The 22947-nt window shown below is 40.2% G+C and overlaps 1 protein-coding gene across 3 annotated transcripts in view; it reads right to left on the reverse strand.

Moving 5' to 3' along the window:
- The window catches only part of NELL1 (neural EGFL like 1), a 376722-nt gene that overhangs the window by 287219 nt on the left and 66556 nt on the right, over positions 1 to 22947 (reverse strand). For all 3 annotated transcript variants that reach the window (XM_035117446.3, XM_060275202.2, XM_035117428.3), the window contains exon 4: positions 7036 to 7206. In XM_035117446.3, coding sequence (XP_034973337.2) covers positions 7036 to 7206 — 171 coding nt within the window. The remainder of the gene's footprint in view (positions 1 to 7035; positions 7207 to 22947) is intronic.

A 22947-nucleotide genomic window follows, 5' to 3' on the forward strand; every position in this document is an offset into this window, starting at 1 on the left:
CATTGCTTCTGGGTTTTAATCAAGAACACTTATTGATTTTGGTCATCTTTGAGTTACACCTGAAATTATTTAACTATTCCCTCAGACTTCTGAATTGCCATTGGGAAGTGCAATTTTAGGACATAGAAGAACAGATGTTAAAGTGACTAACACATGGACAAATGCATTTCCTTGGATACATTTTATTGAACCCACTCCTTTGCTAGTCACATCTCATTACTGCAAAGTTAAATTATCACAACATGTTCAAGAAGCCTCATTTTTTATAGCCTAGAATGCCGCTAATCTTTCAAGTAGCTTCTCTTTGCATATTTAAGCATTAAAATTACAATTTTACACCACATTTGAATGCCTGAGGTCAATGACTAATCAGCATTCAGGTGTCGAAAGTGATACTACGAATCATTATACTGCATATGGAACAGTTTGGAAAGCATAAATATGGATTGGGGGCATTTGGTTGGCCAGTTTCTATTCATTGTGACTTTTGTATTATTGCTGTTTTGTAATTCAGCAGTGACTTCACTAATTGTATTATTTTATTGTTGATTTTATATCATATTTTACGGTATTCTTTGTACACTGCCCTGAAAGCTTTAGTTGACAGGTGGCCTAAAGTACAGGGTGATTCATAATGGTTTCCATTTATAGTAAATGGAAATTGTATACTTCATTATTAATCACCCTGTATATATTATCAAGACTGAAGGGCAGTCTAAAAATATAAGTAAACCATGATCCCAGGTTTAGCTTTAACAATAAGCCAGAACTGCATACTTTGTTGACAGTTGCTCACATCAGGAGAGGAGCAACTGGGCAGCATACACAAGCACACTGCTCAATGCCAACAAGACATCTACGGTGGCTTATTATTAAGTGTGAAAAAGGCCAATTGGGCATACAATTGGTTCAAAATAAGTGAAAAAAGAGTCACATTCACTAGCAAATTTCACCTCTTCCCCTGCAACGACAGCTCAAGGCAAAACCTAAAAGGGGTCACCTATTTTGCATTAGCGCACAATCCCAGAGTTGTCCACAACTGGACCTAACGGTCAGGGGTACCTTTACCTTTATTTTGCATTAGCCATAGATAAGAATGGTGGTAGCTCCTTCTTAACACCCCTTGTAAACTACGAACTTCAACAACTATTTTTTTTTCACACACTAGCATTTTCTTCACCTGAACTGAATGAGCAATTAAAAGGGAAAGCAGTGAACACCACTAAAGGATGCAAAACCCACAAGTCTACCAACTAAAACAGCATTCCTTTCTCCTGTGACTTAATTTGCTCAAAGCAGCTCAGAAAACCACTGCCTTTCATTAAACATTCAGAACTCATCTCCAAGAGTAAGATGCTACTAAGCCATCGTAAAATTAATATGTGAAATCTGCCCTCCCTAATACTGGATTCCACGTGTACTTTCAAGTACAGTACAGCCTTCCACCACTGAAGATTAGGAAAGCTCAGATACTCTGGCAGCTCTTGACAGTACTCCTGGTTGCCATGCCCTTTGTAAGGCACTGCTAATCACTTTCACAGCCTTAAGAAATTGACTGAAGTGTCAGCAGAAGACTTGGGTGAGAAAAAATTAAGATGTTCAGTTCTCTTTTGTATACAAGAGTTTAGGTAATAAGTTGTTATTTTTTAAAAAGTGGTACATTAGCAGAATGTGCTATTTAACTGGCTCAGGGTGGCAATTGATAAAATTATCATGATTAGTGCAGATACCTTTGCTGCTTCAGGTCTTTCTGCATCACTTAAACAGCTGGCCACTTTGCTATTTGAACTTGCTTCACTTTGACATCAAAGTATGTTTCATTCTCTGTCCCCTAAACTTAGAAACTGGGTCAAAGCAGCCAAACTCCTAAACTGACCTGCCCTTGGCCTGAAATGTGGTTGCACAAGAGTGCCTGTGACATTATTAGGCAACTCACACACATACACTCCACAACTGTCATGCTGCTTTGCTTCGCTTTGCTTGTTTACAACTTAAGGGTTGGTTGAAGGCAGAGCACCACTCAAACATTTGGACAGAATATTTCAAAGTTGTCTTCAGAACTAGTATTGCAGAAGAGGATCAGGTAGAAGGGAATCGAGCCTGAAAATACCATTTGGTAAGGACCTCTATTTCCTTTAATCTCAACCATTTGCTCTGCATTGGACCCAACATCCAGTGCTTTTAATCTGGTAAACATCCTGAAGGATTTCCTAAACCTAGGTAAAGGTAAAGGTAGAGTTTGGATTTGATATCCCGCTTTATCACTAACCTAAGGAGTCTCAAAGTGGCTAACAACCTCCATTCCCTTCCTCCCCCACAACAAACACTCTGTGAGGTGAGTGGGGCTGAGAGACTTCAAAGAAGTGAGACTTCAAAGAAGTGTTACTAGCCCAAGGTCACCCAGCAGCTGCATGTGGAGGAGCAGAGATGCGAACCCGGTTCCCCAGATTACGAGTCTACCGCTCTTAACCACTACACCACACTGGCTCTCTGTGTCAGGTACCCCTGACTGTTAGGTCCAGTCAAGAACAACTCTGGGGTTTCAGTGCTCATCTCGCTCTATAGGCCGAGGGAGCCAACGTTTGTCCGCAGACAGCTTTTCCAGATCATGTGGCCAGCATGACTAAGCCGCTTCTGGTGAACCAGAGCAGCACACGAAAATGGCGTTTACCTTCCCGCCGGAGTGGTACCTATTTATCTACTTGCACTTGGACATGCTTTCGAACTGGTAGGTGGGCAGGAGCTGGGACCGAACAATGGGAGCTCACTTGGTTGCAGGGATTTGAACCACCAACCTTCTGATCGGCAAGCCCTAGGCTCTGTGGTTTAGACCACAGCGCCACCTGCATCCCATTTTCTCTAAACCTAAGCTATTAGCAAATCACAATCGCCTATCTGGCATTTACCAACAGGCACATTGTGGTTATAACTTTAAAAGCCTAATTAGTCCATGAGCTAGTCACCACAGAATAAGCTATTTGAAATTATTTTATTGAACTTTCTTATTGGGGGGGGGGTATAAGCTTGAGCAAATTAAAAAAATGCAGAAACCCTTTCTTTCATGCAGAACAAATGCACTGAAAAAAGACTACTGGACATAAGCATGTCAAAGAGGCTAAGACAACTGAGCTATCAATCAGCATTAGGAAAGAAGCAGTTCAGTAATTATAGTCAACACTCTAAGGAGGAAGGATCAAGTTCATTATCTTTTTTTTTCAGTGCCTCACATACAGCCCTTCAAGAAGTGTTTACAAGATGTCAGGATTTCTCTGAACCTGCCTTGGTTTGCTACTGCATCTAGAAACACGAAGAGAAGGAAATTAAACTGGGAGGCTGGAGGGACCTCTACTTCAAAAGCTGTAATAGTAGTGTGGCACCAGAGGGCAACCACCCTTCTTTCACTCCATGGAACTACCAAATGTTATCAAGGGAGACAGCTTAGAAGTAAACGAAGTGCTAAGTACATGGTTCTAGCATGAAAAAGTATTATGAGGCACCCATATACATATATGAACTATCAACTAGAGCATGAGTGCACAACCTGCGGCCCTCCAGATGTTTCTGGACTACAAGTCCCATCAGCCCCAGCCACCATAGCCAGTGATCAGGGATGATGGCAGGTGTAGTCCAATAACATCTGGAGGGAAACCAACTAAGTTTGTCATTGGTATGAGAGCTTTCATGTGCATGCACACTTCTTCAGACTCGAAAGCTCATACCAATGACAAACTTGGTTGGTCTCTTAGTTGGCCACATGACCTGGAAGCTGTACGCTGGCTCCCTCGGCCAATAAAGCGAGATGAGCGCCGCAACCCCAGAGTCGGCCACGACTTGACCTAATGGTCAGGGGTCCCTTTACCTTTAAGGTGCTACTGGAAGGGGAGGAAATTATTTTGTTTCGACTATGTCAGACCAACATGGCTACCTACCTGTAACTAGAACATCTGGAGGGCTACAGGTTGTGCACCCCTGAACTAGAGCATGCTCTATTGGTGTCTAGTACCTGCCAGAAATTTCACTATCCCAGTCTAGAAAGGAGACTGCCAGGTCTAGGCTGGAGCCAAGAGCAATTCACAAACAAGTCAAAACCTGGAAGGTGTATTCTTCTGCTCATTGTCACTGATGCTAGAAGGCTGAGCTACAAGGACTTGCCCCCTTCCCCCGCACCCCCCAAAAATTGGCTTGCAGGGGGTTTGGGAAATCCCCTTGAAGAGCATGTGTGGGAGAAAAGGGATTGTTCCATCTGGCAAGCCTAAATGCTTGTCCTGATGGGAGGATTGCCTCAGTGTGATATTGAACTCCTCCGAATTCCTCCCAATATATTAAGGTTGAAATCCTCTACCCACTTACTTGTGAGCAAGCTCCATTGAAATTAATGGGACTTACTTTAAAGTAGAAACATAAAGACTGAACAGTAATTTAATTATCTACATTAGTTCCTCGTGCTTTCTATGATATAAGAAAGAGTGAGTGGATATAATTTTAAATAATTCTAGGAAGGACTGTGGAAGTTGCTTTCCAAATTCACTCAACAGAAGGTCAACTGTAGCTTTCTTCACTCTTAAAAAGGTAAAGGTACCCCTGACAATTGAGTCGCAGACGACTCTAGGGTTGCGGCGCTCATCTCGCTTTACAGGCCGAGAGAGCTGGCACCTGTCTGCTTTCGCAGACAGTATTTCCGAGTCATGTGGCCAGCATGATCTTATTGTGAATCAAATTCTGTGACGTTTAACTTGAGAACAACTCAAATTTAGCAGGCATCAACACTGAATGCCCCCCACAATATTTTGCTTCAAACTGTTCTGTTTAACCAGACTTTCCCTCAATTGTACCATTGGTATTTGAATTTATTAATCAGATGTTTTATTTGAACTTTTTGATTTTTTTTGTCAACTGCTTTTTATGATAAACAGTATACAAATAAACAAACAGCTCCTTGTAAACCAATATGTACACATTTTAGGGCAAGAAAAGCATTCTAGGAAATGCCACTGAGAACAGCATATGCTTAAGTGCCCATTAGCAATCCTTTAAGCTCTTCAGCCATAGAGAAAGCAAGTGGAAATGTGTTTTTTAATGCAAGCTCTTCAAGCATGTACCATATTTCAATAAAAATGCCCTTTGACTGTGTATTTTAGAGACACTGATGTTGTCCCATTATATGAAGTACGTCTTAGGAGGTGTGATGCATATTGGTCATGGAAAACGAATTTCTCATATTTTATGGGCAAACAGTGCAGCACACCATCTCTGGATTGTCAGCTACTGGGGTGGGGTGTAAGGAATCCAAAAGGAAGCCACGTTTGTCTGCTACAGCGAGAACAGCAGAATCCCCCTGCACTTGGGCTAAGTGGGCTCCAGTTCATGAATGTCCATGTAAAAATGGCGAGCTGTCAGAAAGTAGCTCACGACACATAGTCCCCTGCATGATTACTGCCTAAAAGAAGCTTATCTGCAGAGCATTTTACAAAGAAAAATGCTGTAGGCAGCTGAGTTTGCAGGCTGGCTATTTTGCTATTTATCTGTTGTGAGGTTACTGTACATAAAAACACAAATTTTGTTCAATAAAATAAAAAATACGTTCAATATAAATATTGAATGTATGATGTTATCTATACTATGCAAAACTTTGTTTTTTCATTATGATGCGCATTTCAAGCATGTAACCAAAATAAACGAATTCTATAATTTCCTATAACAATAAATGATTATATGTTCCTTGGTGATATTTTACCCAAATGTTTTTTCAGATAAAACATATTGTACCACCTAGTGCTGGATCATATAGGCATGTAAAGGAAACTATCTTTTTACACAATTCATGACACAGAGAGAAAATGTGAAAATGACAAATGACTATCCAGCACTTCAGCCATTGTTTTTCCTATAAGGTTAACCCTCCATCACATAACCATCATGTACAGACAAAATCACCTGATACAACCCATTCCTAAATACCTTAAATAAATTTCAAATGTGATAAATATCATGTCATGGTCATGGAACCAACCATTCCAACTAAAAACAAGCAGCCTATGACAAATTAAAAATGCCAAATATCCTCATATGTTTCTCCCCAGATCTCGCAGCCATTTCGTTATTTATGATTTATGCCAGTTCAGCCAAGATTCTTAGAGGATGCAGTAAGTGTAACATAATGCTTTTAAGTCTTTAATAGCTAATGCTTCAATGTATTCTCTGTTTCTGTTATGTTAGAATTATGATTTTAGGTGAGTTAAAAGACACTGGAAGCAAAGTTGCTTTATACCTAACATCATTAAGTATTCTAGTGTAGAATCTTGTAACCTTGACAAGTTAGTTTCTAGTAAGGTTTGGGCTTGTAGATCTGGAACTGCCTGTGTGTTTCCTTCTGCACCCTCAACGTCTGCTCTAGCCTATACATTAATAAATGAATAAATGTTACAATATCATGACGAGTCCCCATTCCGCCCCCCCAGTAAAGTAGGCCTGTATCTACTATGAACGTCTTACAGAACGGCAGAACAAATTGATGCAGATAATTAGTAGTAGGTGTTCAAAGCAATTAAGGTATATCACACTTTTAGAAGTTTATGTTTAGAAAAGATTTTAAAGATTCCCCCCCAAAGCACTTGATTACATCCAAAGAATTTTGTAAAAACAACAACAACATAATAACACCTTCAAGCTATGGAGGTATACTAAGATAAGCCTTTCTCACTCGGAAAGCTGTGGACAGCTCAGTGCAGTCCAAATATGTAATCAAGACAAACATTGCTTGAGCACATATCTACAGAACATGGAGATATATTCAATATCCTACTCCGCTACCCCAAAATCAGCAATCAGCCTTTTGTTCATAATCACAGGCTTACTGTTTCATTCTAATGCTGTCTTCTGTAACACTCACTTTTTCTGCAATTTTCTTCTTTCTTTCTTTCTTTCTCTCTTTTTTTTTGCACATGCAGAACTTTATGGCAGATTTCATCAAATAATTAGTTTTAGTCTGAAGAGCAGGCAGTTATTCAAGAGAAACGTACAAAGAAGTAACTTTACCTATTGCAGTCGACATGAAGCAGGAGGTGGGATGCACTAAGTGATAACGCAATCTTATGCCACTGTCCATCTGCCAGCCGATACGGAAATACTTCTGTTCTTGACTTTCCATTAAATCTGTAGTGATATCTTATTTCATCTCTCAGGCCACTGCTTTCCAGTTCAAAGTAACTGCATTTAAAAAGAAGAAGAATCAATTTCATTTTACATGCTGTGCACTATTCAGTCATGTGTTCTGTTAATTAATGAAAACATTGAAAATTACACTTATTATTATGCCTGTGCATTTAATTAAACATGCATGTGTACGTGTGTGTGATAATGCTAGCCACCCACCCAAAATACAGCCTCCAATGATAACATATAGCTGGAATTAAGGCTAGGCATCAATCATGCACTGTTCAAAGCCATTCTCAATACAGACTGGAAATCTTATGCACCTGACAGAGTCTGCTCCCAGATTTGAGATGGCCCACAGAAAAGTGCCCCCTAGTGGTCACATCATGGTTAGGGTCACACCATTTCCCCTCTCCCTCCTTTTCTCATTCAAACTGCCCCCTCCGCTGCCACACCAGTTAGATATTTAAAAAGATGCCACTGGTTCAAAAAGAAGTTGATTTTTCTAAACCTAATTGCTGCATGGGGTCACAGCTGAGCAGCAGAAGTTGTGAGCCAGTAGTTTCTCACCCTTGGTTTACTGAGATCTGTGACTGTAGCCAATGCCTCAGAGAGATGGGCATTTTGGGAAATGAACGTAGCAGTTAGAGACAGGTATCTAGAGCTTCTATCTAGAGCTATCTAGTTGAAATTGAGTTAAAAAGGGCTGAGGGCAGATGCCAGTACTAGGTCCTTGGCAACTGCCTAAGGATGCCAGCAGTTGAAACATACCATGGCACCTAGGTACTGAAGATTTTCCTTGGCAGCTATTAAAATACAGGGGGAGAGACATTTAAAAGTTAACACTGGCAGCTTTGAAGGTGAGTTTTTGTTCATTCTTCTTCTTCCTTTTTCATCTTTCTGACTTCAGTCTGCTTCCTTTATAACAAAAGTCTGGTAAACTTTTGACAAGGGAAAAAAACACATGGAATGCTGTGCAATATGTATCAGTTACCATTTTTTCCGCAAGAAAAAAATATTGACCCGCATTGTGAAATGGAAAACCCTGACAGGCTCACTCATGCAATAAATTACTGACTAGGAATTTGTGCACGAATGCATGTCTGGCGAAAGAGAGAGAAAGGATTAAAAAATGAGTTTGTATCATCTAACACACATCAGGTTTTAACTGCCATTAAATGTATCTAAGCAGTGCTATGGAAATTGCAGGGGGGGCACATCTTTAAAGTTGCTAAATGTTACAAATATTATGCATAAATGTATTCTTTCGACTTGACAGCTCAGGGAGGTTATGTAGCTTTAAAAAATCATATAAAATCAACTCCTTGCTACTTTACTCCATTCCAACGCTATTTTGCCCTTGAAAAAGGGACTCCAGGAAGTGCCCAGAGGTGACAATTCCTGAGCTCATTGCTGGCCAAGGAAAGCTTATTCCCATCACCAGACATGTCAATGAAGTTCTATTGTGGTTGGGATTAGAGGTGTTTGCCTTATACCTGGGTCTTGCCCTGACATGTCTGCTTATGCTAATCTTGAACCAAGGACTTGTCTGGACATGTTTGCCAGGGTTGCACTGGTGTGGCCCCTGTCTACCCCTCCACTTTTGTGACATGTCAGTGATGTAAAGATGATGTATCAATGATGCTGTGTGAACTGTATCTGCGGGGTGGTCTTGTGCCACACCCCTTCTGTGATGTATGTATGATGTATGGAGGGGTGGTCTTGAGCTCCAGGGCAGGGAATTTCAAAATGTCTATATAAGGGTGGGCACACCTTGGTTCTGGGTCCTTCTCTTTTCTCCTGCGCGAGAGGGCACCCTGTTGCAACAGTTCAATAAAGATCAAGCTTACTAGCTGCTTTGCTTCTCAATATTTTCTGGTTGGTCTCTTTTATTTCCTCCTACCGATGGAGAACCTACAAAGGACTCTGTAAGGGCTTTTGTGTACCCCATAAGGGAAGATTTTGTTTACAACAGAAGCAAAACAAAATTAAATGTTTAAATTAAATGTTTCAACTTGAAAATGAACTTGAAGAGAAGGCAAAAATAACCTAGAAACTCATGGCAGGAGCACGCCAGCATTAAATTGATGGAGTAAGTGAAGTTAACTCTTTATTAGAAGAAACAGGATCTGTTCAGGGCTCTTAGGCCTAATGAGCACAGAAACTCTTCTTTGGCAGGCCTTGCCCCTATCAGGCAGTTGTAGAGACTGAGCCCCCCCCCACTTCCCACAGCTACCTAAGTCTCCTCCTCTACCAGGTTCTTCCCAAGCAATCTGAGACTATGACAGCATGCCTGTCCTTGCTCCTCCCATGCATGCCCCTCCTAGTCCTGGGAGACCACAGAGGAGGGGAGTGTATCAAAGCAGGAGGGGTAGATACCATTGCTTCCTCACCTGCCTGGCTCTTCTTTGTATCTTGGCCTCCCTCCTCCCCTGCTTCCCCTTCTGGACTTCTCTCTGCCACAAGCTCTCCCTGCTCTCTAAAACCTGCTATGTCTTCAGCTTCTGACACCTCCTCTTTCTAGTCTTTTCCCTCTTCTCCCTCTGACCACTCTTTATTATCCCACTGTCAATCACTGGGCTCTGAGCTTTCTTTCCTTGGGGGTTCCCCATCAGGTGCCTCCCACCATTCCTCTGTGTCCAGTGCAGGCCATGGCACTCATCAAAGAAAACCCAAACACAGTAATCCTACTATCCAGGGCATGGAAATGCATGCACCAACATTTGGAAGATGTGTATCTGGGAAAAGTTCCATTTTCTTCTTTAAGCAGAACACATCAGCAATGGGAAAAAGGAATATCCAGACCAAGTCTGGTTTGAAGATAACAAGGAAGATCAGGAGCCTTGAAGTTATCCATCAATAGTTAGGACCCATACAACAGAGAAGGCACACATGTCACCTGGACACAGACTTCCCCACTATATTGAGATGTGTTGTATTTTTATTTAAACTACAGTAATCACTTCTAAATTTGCATCTACACATATAAATTAGCAGATGCAAATTTTATGCATATTGATGTTCTCTATTTACCTTTTTTGTGAGACATACAAATCCCCCCCCAAGTGTAAGTAGCCATCCTATGGGCTTTCAATAAAGGAGGAGGAAGCTTTGATCAAGGGAGTTATAACCTTAAAACTGATTTTATGATTACAATTTATTTTAGTTTTGCTGTCACTCAGCAACAAGCACTGTCAGTCTGAGGAAGCTAGAAGCTTCCAACACTTTGCTGTCAAAGAAATCAGTGAGACAAGTGCTGTCAGGGAAGCTCCATTCAGAACTTAAATGTTTCATAATTGCCTTCTCTTGTCAAAGAACAAAAAGATCCCTTGTTGGGCTCTTTCCCCTTTCTTTCTTCAGAAATGCTGTACAGAAGACAACTTAAGAAAAGAGCCTAAAGTAGCTCATAGAGAAAAGCAAGTTTTAATAGTCTGGGAGCCACATATTGTTCAAAGGAATTTGTAATCCAAAACCACCTGGAGTTGAAAAACCAGTACCTTTTGCAACATTTTACTCAAAAAAATGGAAAATTAGATACTAGGTGATAATTATCCAGAATTATCCAAGTCTCCATATTTTGTTTTAGTGTTTTAAACAGGGTTCAAGCACTGCCTGTGACTGTAGTGTCCACCCCACCCCAAAAGGCATTATGCAACTCTAAAGTCCAAATAGCAAGTCCAGCACTGGCAGGTTTTAATATTCAGGAAGGGCAAGTGATTTGCCCACTTCATCAGACTACACAAGCTGAAATCTATCATGGATGAAATAACTAGATGGAACCCTGGCTGTCCTTGCTATGTTGCTGTTGGTTTTTGTTGTCTGGTTAATAACATTCTGTGATTTATTATTATTATTATTATTATTATTATTATTAATTTAGATTCCACCCATCTGGCTGGGATTCCCCAGCCACTCGGGGCAGCTTCCAGCATATGTAAAAACACAACAAACATTTAAAAAACAGAATATCCTATACAGACAACAAACAAACCAATAAATCAATAGAAACCAATAATGACAATAATAACAATAAACAGTTTACAGTTATACCCAAATTAAAATACCTGCCAACCCCAACTAAACATTTAAACAACACCAACCTGACAAAAACAAAACAGAGGAACCACTTAAAACATGGTAAAACATTTTAGCCAGTTGCCCCAACCCAAGATTTGTACCAGAAATGTACCTCCAGCATCCCAGGAGCTTCTTTTGGCTGTTCAGAGTGAGTCTGGGCCCCGCTTCCTAGGCCAGGTGGAAATGGACCTTGCAGCAGAGACTCACGAAAGCAGCCAGGGTGGGGGGAGAGATCAGAGCCTAAGACCAGATTAACCCCTAGTTCCTAGATATCTCCTGCAAAACTATTGCAACTCAGAGCTCATTTGCTTGGAAATGTGTTCCAGTGAACTAAATGTGGCATTACCATGCTTAGGATGGGGCATTAAAGTCTCACCTATTTCTATATTCCAAGAGTACCATATTTTGCATGTTTACTTACTCTGTAAGCTATGGGTTGTATTCTTAGACTACAGCTCAAAGCTCACTTACTAGGGAGCAAGAACTGCTGCATTTGTGGGACTTGTTTTTGAGTAACATGTACAGGCAACATGCATCTAATCAGGGCCTCGCGCCTTTGCTTCACACTAGGTCAGGTAGCAAGGTGTTGGATGGACAGAGCGGAACTGGTCAGATCTTTAAATAAAAATGACTGTGGTCTTTTGTCAGTAGAAACACACCTGTCCAGTTTGGGCTTTATTGTTTCTTGCTGTTTTTATGTCTGAGTTAACAAGCAAGCATGAGGCAAGGTGAGCAAAAGTCACCAAACTGGTAATCCACAAAAGGGAAGAACCTTTATCTCTTAACCTTCATTTCTTCTTTCAAGTTCTTATAGCTATTTTAGGCAAAGCAAGGAACAAGCATTTAAGATACTCTACAGGGACCACAGCAGAAAATGAAAACAAGTTAGGTCTTGCAGCATTCAACTTTTCCAAAAAGGGATTTCCTGCTGCTGAACACAGTCAGCAAGGCTAAATGGAAGCTGGCTATTATAGACAATATATGCCATGCTATTCTCCAGAAAAACAACACCTCAACAGCTAAATAATTAACCAAAAAAGACCAAATTGTTTAATTCTTTCTCCTTTTTTCTTGGTTGTACTATTCTATAGACTTTACTTAAACCATGTCTAAAATGTTTTTGGCAAAGATTTTGCTTGCCATGGTGACTGAAGTTGTAGGTCATGACTTAATAACATCCCCAAGAGGTGTTTTGCCCAGATAGTGTTTATCTATGTTCTCCTCTTTTTTTTACAGATTATATATAGGAAATCAGAGTACAAGAATGCATACTTCTTCAGAGTAGGCTGCAAAATAACTAGGTGCTTTTGTTATATGTGGCAGGTAGATGAATTCAGCACACTATCTCAGCATTTGAAAAACTGCTTCATTGGGATAGGATAACACAAGCAGCTGCCTAGACAATGGAATCATTATGTCTTCAGGCAATATCTATGTCCAACAAAATCCTCCCAGCTTACTGTATTCCTCCCAATGCAATTCTGGCAGGCTAGATGTAAGAGGTGCTTCTACCTAGCAATCATAGTAAGAATTATTTTTGAGACCACAATTCTATGTTGCAAAGGCTTCCAAGGAGACACAACTATAATTTATCTGTGCATTAACTATTCAGCTGAACCTACCAATCTAAACACAACCGAAGTGGTTTAGAGTTTAAGACATGGTTCTTCACATAACTTTATGAATGAGCTAAAATAATAGTTTTGCTACACATTATTTTATCTAGTGCTGAAGCACCAACTCCTGTATGCATTTTTCCCCTACTGGATTGTTAACATAGCTGTCAGCAATGGTCTTCATTCTTATTTTTCAGAGCAATCCTTCCCTACATAGGTATCTGGCTGAAAGTGGTTAAGATGGGGTGAAAGTGTCTCTGCTCATGGGCGTAGGCAGGGGGGGCTTGCACCCATGACATGGTTGAAATATTATGCTGATATGCAGCAACGCCTTGGAGCCGTCGTGACTGCGGCCGTGCCTGGGCTGCAGCCGCGAAAGTGCTCCCCGGCCTCCGCAAAGGCATCGGAGCGAAGCCCCAGCCTCCGGAAGGCATCGGAGCCGGGACTTCGCTCCGATGCCTTTGCGGAGGCCGGGGAGCACTTTCGCGGCTGCAGCCCAGTCGCGGAAACGCTCCCCGGCCTCCGCAAAGGCATCAGAGCAAAGAGGTTAATCTGTTCTAGACAAGGAAAACCAGGAAGCGAGGGAGCGAAGGCATCGGAGCGAAGGCCCTGCTGCTTTAGGGGGTGTTTTTCCTTGTCTTGAACGGATTAATCAACTTCCCATTACTTTCAAAGGGAAAGTTCGCTTCGGTTTATGAACACTTCGGTTTATGAACAGACTTCTGGAACCAATTGTGTTCGTAAACCGAGGTTCCACTGTATAAATGTATTGTATCTACTTGCAGGCAGGCAGTTTGGAACCTGTTAGTTTGGTGTCAGTTTTGGAGCCTGTGAGCTGTGGAGCCATGAGTTAGGGTGGAGTCAGTGTGTGTATGGAGCCTGACTCAGGAGTGAAGCCTGTACTTTGTGTATGCTCTGAAGCTAGCTTAAATCTTCTGTTCACTATGCTGTGTTATTTGCAAACAAGTTTTAACTCAGTAAAGCTTTTATTATTTTACTAAAGAAGACTCTGCGTTATTAATTTACGCTGCGCGCCAGAAAAATCTTCCTATAAAAAACCATCATCAATTTCTATATAAAAAACCAACCTGCAATCAGCATCAGCAATAATTTTATAAACCATTCCAACTCTAGCTACCATAGGCCTTTCCATTTGCTACCCACAAGCCAGGAAGGATAATTGTAGACCATCATTTCAGAAGTTCCATAACTTTCAAGCTATAAAAATAAAGGGCTTCTTCTATGTTTGCTAAAGACAGTAAGGGAGCACAAAGCAGCTGCCCATCAAATGATCTTTAAAAGCTTATAGGGCATCAATTTGCCTGTTTGCACTACCCAAGTTGCCAATTATTTTCTGCTAATTTCTTTTTGGCAAGGGATGCTAGTCATCTTAAACATTCACTGAATCCCATCTTCAGTTTACCCTACTTTGTTTTTATAATCCTGCTCCCTTTCTTTTAAAAAAATGCAGCTGATTTTGCATTATATTACAAACTGTCATTCCTCCCGCTACCCACCCCGATCCAGACAGAACGGAGAATTGACTTTTATGAGAAATATGTGTAAATTACCACAGAGCAATGAAAAATGATATGTAATCCAATTAATGCCACTGGAAACAATGGTGCAGGACTATGTTCCTGAAGTAATATGCTGTACATCTGCCAAGTCAGAGACACTCAGAACTATGAACACTCAGAACTACAAGGCTGTTGAGATTTTCCCAGTGTAGTACTACTATATATGGCTTAAATGGTTCAGCATATAAATATTAATGAAGCTTGTGGCTTCTGTCATGCAACATAAAGGTTAATGGCTACATTTCTGTTTTTCCATTTCTTGAATACTGTACATTCTAAATTCTGATCTGCATATATACAAGTGTTACAAAAAGTCACCTTTAGGTTTCCTATTAGTGTTTAAACTAATTAGTGAAGAATCATTTTTTCTTAATTAAGTTTTCCATGTTTTTATTCATTTCCTTGTTACAGGTAAACCTGGCATGCACTAGCTCTGCTTCAATACATTTTATCATTTATCCCCTCTTTGTGAAGTCAGAGGTGGAAATAATGCAGCACTGTATGTAGCAGAGCCCATTTCCCATAGTTCCCGGAATAACCAATTGCCAATTCTAAATGGAACTAAATCTCGTGACAGTAGACATTTCATAAAATTGACATACCTTTTGCAAAAAGAAAAACCAACCTCAAAGAAGTTTACAATTACCAGTAAAATAGTTAAAAACAACTATTTAGAACATTTTTAAAAATAATTAAAACTGACTGTAAACTAAAAAAGAAACCCTGATTCCCTACACTGCCTTAAGGGTAAAGGTAAAGGACCCCTGACAGTTAAGTCCAGTCGCAGATGACTCTGAGGTTGCGGCGCTCATCTCACTTTACAGGCCGAGGGAGCGGGCGTTTTGTCCACAGACAGTTTTTCTGGGTCATGTGGCCAGCATGACTAAGCCGCTTCTGGCGCAACGGAACACCGAAACCAGAGGAGCGCACGGAAACATTGTTTACCTTCCTGCTGGAGCAGTACCTATTTATCTACTTGCACTTTTGGGCGTGCTTTTGGCAGGAGTTGGGACCGAACAACGGGAGCTCACCCCGTCACGGGGATTCAAACCGCCGACCTTCTGATCGGCAAGCCCAAGAGGCTCAGTGGTTAAAACCACAGCGCCAGCCACATCCCTTATTGGCAGCCATTTTTAAAGTTCCTGAATGAGAACTTGTAGCCCTCTAGATGTTGTTGGACTACAACTCCCATCATCTCTGAGCACTGCCTATGCTAGTTAGTTGAAGCCCAGCAAACATCTGGAGGGCTACAGGTTCCCCATCCCTGATTGGGGAACCTGTAGTATTGTTTATAAACTATTACATATCTTTTTTTGATTTCACAAGTGTTCTGAAAGTTAAGTTATACCAATGCAGAATTTGCCATCTTTTTATGAAAAGATGGCAAATTCTGGACTTACACTGACAATGGAGACAACTCCCACTGTTGGCCCCAAGTGTTAATAGCGACAAAATCCACAGTTGCGCACTATGGTCCTAATAAATATACTTTGGAGCTTTTCCTTATGGGACAAAATGAACCGCTCTTAGGGACAGTCATTCAAGCACTAAAAAGACAAAGCAGTAGGAAGTCCGGAAACCCTAAAAGGCAGTAGAGGCCAATAAATATTAATTTAATATAATTATGTACACAGTTTCCTGGAGGTGTGAAATCAATCAAACATTTGGAGGAGAAATATTAACTCATCAATGAAAACACTATAGCGTTGACGTTAAACAGACATCACAGTACTGTATAGCTCTAGTCAAATTAAAGTCCCTTTTATAGTATAATAAACACTGGAGTAGCCATATTGTGTGTGTGTGTGTGTGTGTGTGTGATCTTAGGAACCACCACCCAAACTATGGTGATGATATTTTAAGAGGCAACCAAATGTGTATCAAAGGGGGGGGGAGAGAATTCAAAATATATAGTAGATAGTGCAGTTGAAATATGGCATATTTATTTTGCTGCAACTACACTGGAAAGATGGTACTTCAATGTGTGTACTCATGACAAAATAAAAAAATTGTCCCATGACATGCTTCTCACAAGTGTTCTACAATACAGAAATTCTCTAGGTAGAAAAAATGTCATGTGTGAGTCACCTCAGTTAAGCTGCATATGAAAGTTTGAAGGTAATTATGTGTACCAGATCTCTACAAATCCATGGATGCCCCAGGGAATTGAAGTTAGAAGGAAAATGAATCAGAAATGCTCCCAAGAGTTCAGTACACTGAAAACAAAAGAAAGGACCACAAACTAACATACGCATAATTCTGCCCTCTTCACCAGCATAAGTAGCTATGCAAACCCAGAGATCTAAGAGTAAAGGCAGGGCGAAAGTGAGCTGGCACTGCATTAGCCATTCTAGGCATTTTTAACAATTAAGCATCAGGAATAGAAGTGTTATTAAGGTAAATAACAGGCAATTTTCTGTATCAAAAGTCTCTGCACTGCCCTTTAAACAAAAAAAATAGCTTCATGATCTAGTCCACCAATCCTTCACCATCTTGCCTAGAGGACTGAACTCTGAGTTTTAAATAGCATTTCCTTTTGCTGCCATTCATAGCAGCTCATTTAGACCAGAAGAGAAACACATAAAAAACCTTCAATCAGCTAAAATTAATTTTGTTGCTGTCTTATAAAGCCCACCCACAATACAGATTGCAGCGATAACAATTAGCTAAGTGACATAAAATATCAACTTAACACATAGGCTGCATTCCTCTTGCTTTGTTGGATTCAGATTTCAGAAGCCGCCTGCTTATTTGTCAATTAAGTTTGTTTAATTTTGTGCTCTGGTTATTTGTAAATTCTTTAGGATTGTTTTTCATCTCTCTATCTAGCCATTTGTAAAACCTGGAAACAATTTGCAGCAATCACAGATTTGCAGCTCATGGGTGAGGTGGGAAAAATACACACCAGAAAATGGTCTTGGATGAGCACAGATCACAAGCGAATTGATCATAAAGCAGGTAAGCAAGGTTGGCATGGGATGGTGACATCACCTAGGCAAGACTGTGTTTTGATTCTACAAGTCTATGATATGGTGCACCTTTCTTTCGCAGAAGCAAAATAGCCTTGCTTGCTCCAAAACAAAGTCTTGCTCAAACTTTTAACAGCCCCAAGTGGACTATGAGCTGCAGAATCACATGATCACAAAGCAGCACTCTGGACGACTGCTTTTAGCCTCCATTGCAGATCATCAGAGAATCACAAGCCTAGGCCACAGCCATTTCCATAATGTCTGCCAGGGCTCAACGCAGTGAAACACAACTCTTACAACTTTCATCAGCATGTGCCATCCACTAGACATAATGCAACAACTTCAAGTCCCCTAGCTTTCTGCTGTGTTGGCAGTCCTAAAAAAACCCAATAAATCCAAAACTGACAGATATCAAGGTGCTCTTTCAGTAGATTCGAAAATATAGTGACACCTGTCTTGTTGAAAGTCAATTAAATTTCCCATCCCAATGTCGATACCCAGCTACCAAAGAAATCAAGATTAACAAGGTCATTTTGCACACTTTCCTCCATAGCAGTGCACTTTTCCATCAGGTTATTTTGTAAAGGAAGACAAAAAGAAAGAAAAGCAACTCAAATATGCTACAAAATCCATAGGCAATCAAAATAGAACCACAATAATAATGACTCAAGTTCAGCAAAAAGTGGCACTTTAAAGCAACAATCTTTTGGAATGTCAAGGTCTAATATCTGGCTCAGTAATCATGTATCAAATCAGCTCACCTGCAAAGCTAAAGGCTAGTAGTGTGGTCTGAATTATGATGCGGCATCTTTTTTATGTCCTGCTGCAAAAACTGCTTTTGCAGTCAATGCTGACCTGACCTATAGGTTCAAGTTAATCACAAAACTTCACTCTATCTGAACCCACCTCCAATAAAAACAAAAGAACCCTGAAGTCCGCCCACCATTCAATATTCTCAAATTTTGGCTACTATCTATTTATGCACTGGTGCTAAAGGTGATAAGACAACCTTAAAAAAGAAGACAAGTCTCTCATACTTTTAACAGTTCTAAAACATAATGAAATATGACCAGTGCATTTTGTCATGCAGGGGTGGCAAAATGCCCTCTTACTTTCTGATATTCCCTTTTCTACTGTTGTTGTGTGCCAGACCAGATGGGCCAGTAGGTGTTGCTTCCTGGTTTCAACGTTTATTGTAGCTTTAAATCTTTATATATTTATCTGTATAATGAGGGCCTTGTCATATAGCCAACTTATAATGAGGACGCCACTGTCTTTTAATATAATCAGGACTACGTATCTAGATAAGGGCTTGTCCCTCACTTCGTTATTTAATTAGAATTTGGCCAACTGCTAGATACCTGCCTAGTTTGACAAGTTACCATGCCCAAGACATGAACTGTACTTAGCTCAGCCACAAGGACTGCCTACGTCATGAACTCTCTGTGGACCTTGATCCATGCCAACAGGAGAAATAAGGCCCACATGTGCACCCACTCCCGTGCCCCATTAGAGGAGCACACCTGTTGATCTTGGCAGCACTTACAGCCTAGAAGAGTATAAGAAGGCCGCTCTTGGTGCAGACCGATGGGATCTGGACCTGATTAGGAAACCATCTCGTCAGGTTGCCTGCTTGCTGCTTAAGAGATCCTCAGCAGCTGTGGGAAGTGTTGAGACTTATCAGGAAGCTGCTTCAGCCAGCTGTTAATTGGAAGCCGAAGGGGCGAACTACTGAGCTTCATTCTGTAAATTCTAATTACTTTGCTCATTTTAGCTGTTATTCTGCTGATTACATGTTACTTAGAGTTAAGTCTTGCTCATTTACTGTTAAGTCTTTGCTTATTGTAAGTCTTTATATTGTACAGCTTTATATTTCATATCAATGATTAGACTTTGTTATCAACTAATAAACAGAAGTCTTTCTTGCATCCAATAGCTTGTCTGCCCTTCCATTTGCTAACATCCAAAGAACTTTCCTGCTTTCTTGATGGTTTCCACAGTCGGGTAACCACTAGGAAGTGCTACCCAAGATAGGGGAGGCAAAACACTATGAAACTGATACCATGTCCTTCTTTGATTCTGGTGGCACTAACTTCTGTTTCTCTTCACCTCTGCATGGCAGACCTGTGCTGCCTGAAGGGAACAGTGTTGTTCTGACATATGTTGTGATGGGGGTAACAAGGTCCTTTACCATTCCTCTTTCATAACATTTTATTTGTACAGAATGAACCTGCACGTGTCAGAGTCACTCCTGGGCACCCTAATTTGCATCATGTGCATATTATATCTGTAATTTGAATATTAGAAACATGCAAATCAAGCACATTCACTTTAACATTTTCTCCTTGAAAATGCTATACAGTAGTTGTTTCTGCCCAAGCAATCAGTACATGGTATACAGATATAGATATAATATAGATATAGGTATGAGAAGAAATGGGCCTGACTGTTGGGCTTTGGATATGGCTTACTGTATCAAATCTGGAGTTTTTCTTGACCCGTTAGACTGTGAAACTACTCACTAGCATACACCCTTGGGGCTTTGTATGCCAGCAGGACTTGACACCGCATACGTCAGGGTTCAGGACAATTGTGTGTTATTGATTATTTTATGTCTTATATTGAATTTTATTTTATTACAATTTGAATAGCCAGGAATTCAACTTGTTAAATGTTCTTCAAAAACATATCTCAAGCCACCCGAAAAGAAGCTTGTGGACCATTGTATAGGGAATATAACAATCCCCCATCTGTACTGAAGCCATGGATGGGGCTCCCCAATGCTAGGAAACAAATACAGTACAAAATTCACTGACTTCAGTGGGTGTGTCTGTATTATGCCTTTAAAACTGGTTCAGCAGTCATTCCTTCAGCTCTTGGGAACTCCAGTTCTGTTTAGGGGGAGCTAGTGATCAACAGAGGATTCTGATGCACTACAAATGCAAGATACCTGACAAATTAACATAATAGAAATTGCATTCTCATATTCTGTGAGGAATTTTCGCAAAGCCTATTGTTATTTTTATGGAATACAATGAAACCTATTTGTTTTTATGTAAGCTTTCCTAGATCCCAGCAGGCATTTCTAAAGAAGCCACATATGGCTGGAGAAAGGCAAATATTAGATTATGATATCTGTGAATTTTATTACTTTTAATAAAAAGCTCATTGCTTAACTTGCTAGTAACTCCCAGCTGTTGTGGTTTTACAAGATAACATAAACATATTATTTTAAAATAATAGAATCCGTAACACTGGAAACCAAATCAATCAAATTGCCCTAGATAAGTTATTTGTCCCTTTGAGCTAGAGCTAGACTATCAATGAAAATGTGTGACATAAAATATACGGAGCAATGGATGAGAAGAGGTAAACAAAGCAGCTGACAAAGAAATGTGGGGGGGGGGTGAAAATATGGATAATTTATTCCTAACTAATAGTGGCATAATTCTAGAGATGTGCTCTACAGGACCCTCTGGGTAGGATTCAACTACGTTTTACTCAGAGTAAGCCAACTGAAATTAGTGAACATTACTAAGTTAGGTCCATGAATGTTTTAAACCCTGCTTTTCTATGAAAATGAATGAACAGAGCCAAAAACCATTTGAAGTTAAGCATGGTAAGTATAGCTGAACAGGTCATGCTATTTATTTATGCAAACTCTGAATAATAAGAGTGTCACACAAACTGTACATACACTTTACCTTCTGTCTCTTACTTTCACACCCATCTGCCAGGAAAGTTGTATCTAGTTAGCTACCAAGCCATTGCTTTCAAAAAACCTGAGGTAAGTTTTAATCTTCAGGTAAGAGCTCTTACATACAATCCTTGCTTGTATAAAGAAAACCAAGAATAAAATTCAATTTTATCATATGAGCTGTCACTCACAGGTTGTGTTTATTGGACATCACAATAAACCATGGAAACGAATCTGAGCCTCCCTCGGTGTTATACAGTATCTGAACCTTATATTGTGGTTAATCTTAACCATGTTTCGTTGAAACAAGATGCTTTGTAAACCACATGGCTCATTTGAAACAAACCATAGTTAAACACAGCTTGTCAGGTTTGGCTGACACGACCTGCAGCTAATCAAAAATAGAAGTGCTTCTGAACTCCTCCACCAGAGGAGAAGAAGTTTGGAGGGGAGTATGTAAGTCTGGGAGAAAGCTGGGTTCATTCCCATCGTACATTAGGGTTTACTGTAACATCCAAACACAGCCACTGCTTAAAGTGGTATAGCCCATAATAGTTGTACCATGTCTTCTGTTGTACAATAACTGGACCCAAACCCCATGATTTCAATCAATTTATTATCAAATGTGCACTTAGAATAATTGCCTGATGTAACATGACCTCATTTATTTAATTAATGGAAACAGCCAGGCACAGTGAACAAAGTTACACTCCCATCATGATAAAAATAGTTCACAGCAAGAGCTGCTGCTCAGACTGCAGAATCCACATTTCCAGCACCTTTGGTCTATTTGATGTTATGCTTCCTTTGCAAGCTTCAGGCATAAACCAACAGAAAAAAAGCTGCATCATTTGATAATTTCCAATTTCCCATTGGTAAATGACTCCTGCTAACAAAATAACTGTTAAAACCATAGTATTCTTTTCTTCCTTTTCTAAGATATTAAGGTGACCTTTTGAAATGCATATAATATTTATGTGATAGAAGGATGCAATTAAGCAGGCCACAAGTCACTTAAGGTATACTGAATTTAGCGAAGACCTAATTGTTGGCTCTTAAGAACTACAGAGCCTATTTTAAAATGAAATAAAACATGGTGAAGCAGGAAATAGAGAACTATTCAATCTTTATAAATTTAACATCCATGCTGAAGTAAACCACAAGACATGCATGATAAACTAAGGAAGAGGAAGAAGACACAAGGGTTGTAACTTCTGGCTAAGGTTTCAAGAACTTGAGAGAAGGAAAACAATGGCTGAAAAAAAATCACTTGAGTCAGTAATTGAACTTAAGCAAACTCCTCAGACCAGAACTACTCTAATAAGAACAAGCAAGTAGCACAAGACTCCCAAAACAACAAGAAGATTAAATCAAAAGGAATAAATGAAAAGGAACTGTGGCATTTGAAAGAAAGGGACTGGGTTAGACTTCAGTAAAAGAAAAACCTTGTGTAACATTTTAAAGAATATTCTTACTCCACAGAGACAGAATATGCAAAAGAGCATAAAGCATGCAAGCTTTGAATACCCCTCTCCTAAAGCACTGGGGCTGGAAAGCCCTAATAAAACAAATCTCTCTGATTCCAAACTTGGCCTACCAGACACAACACAGCTAACCCTCCCTCCTCTCCCCAATCCAGCATTTGGTGTCTCTCACCCCAACCCTGGCATGTTCTGCCTACAGTTAACTTAGAAAGATTAGTTTCGCCTTTAGCAGTCAAGTTGTCTGCAGCTTTTATATACGGTATATATATCTAAATAGTCAAAGCAACACAAGGCACTCTGGTTTGGGGCACCTCATACAGAAAATGCTTCTCCTTGGACAAGCCCAGAATCTCTCTGAAGCACCCTGCTTTG

The sequence above is a fragment of the Zootoca vivipara genome, chromosome 1 (genome assembly GCF_965207765.1).
Source record: "Zootoca vivipara chromosome 1, rZooViv2.hap1.1, whole genome shotgun sequence".
Lineage (NCBI taxonomy): Eukaryota > Metazoa > Chordata > Lepidosauria > Squamata > Lacertidae > Zootoca > Zootoca vivipara.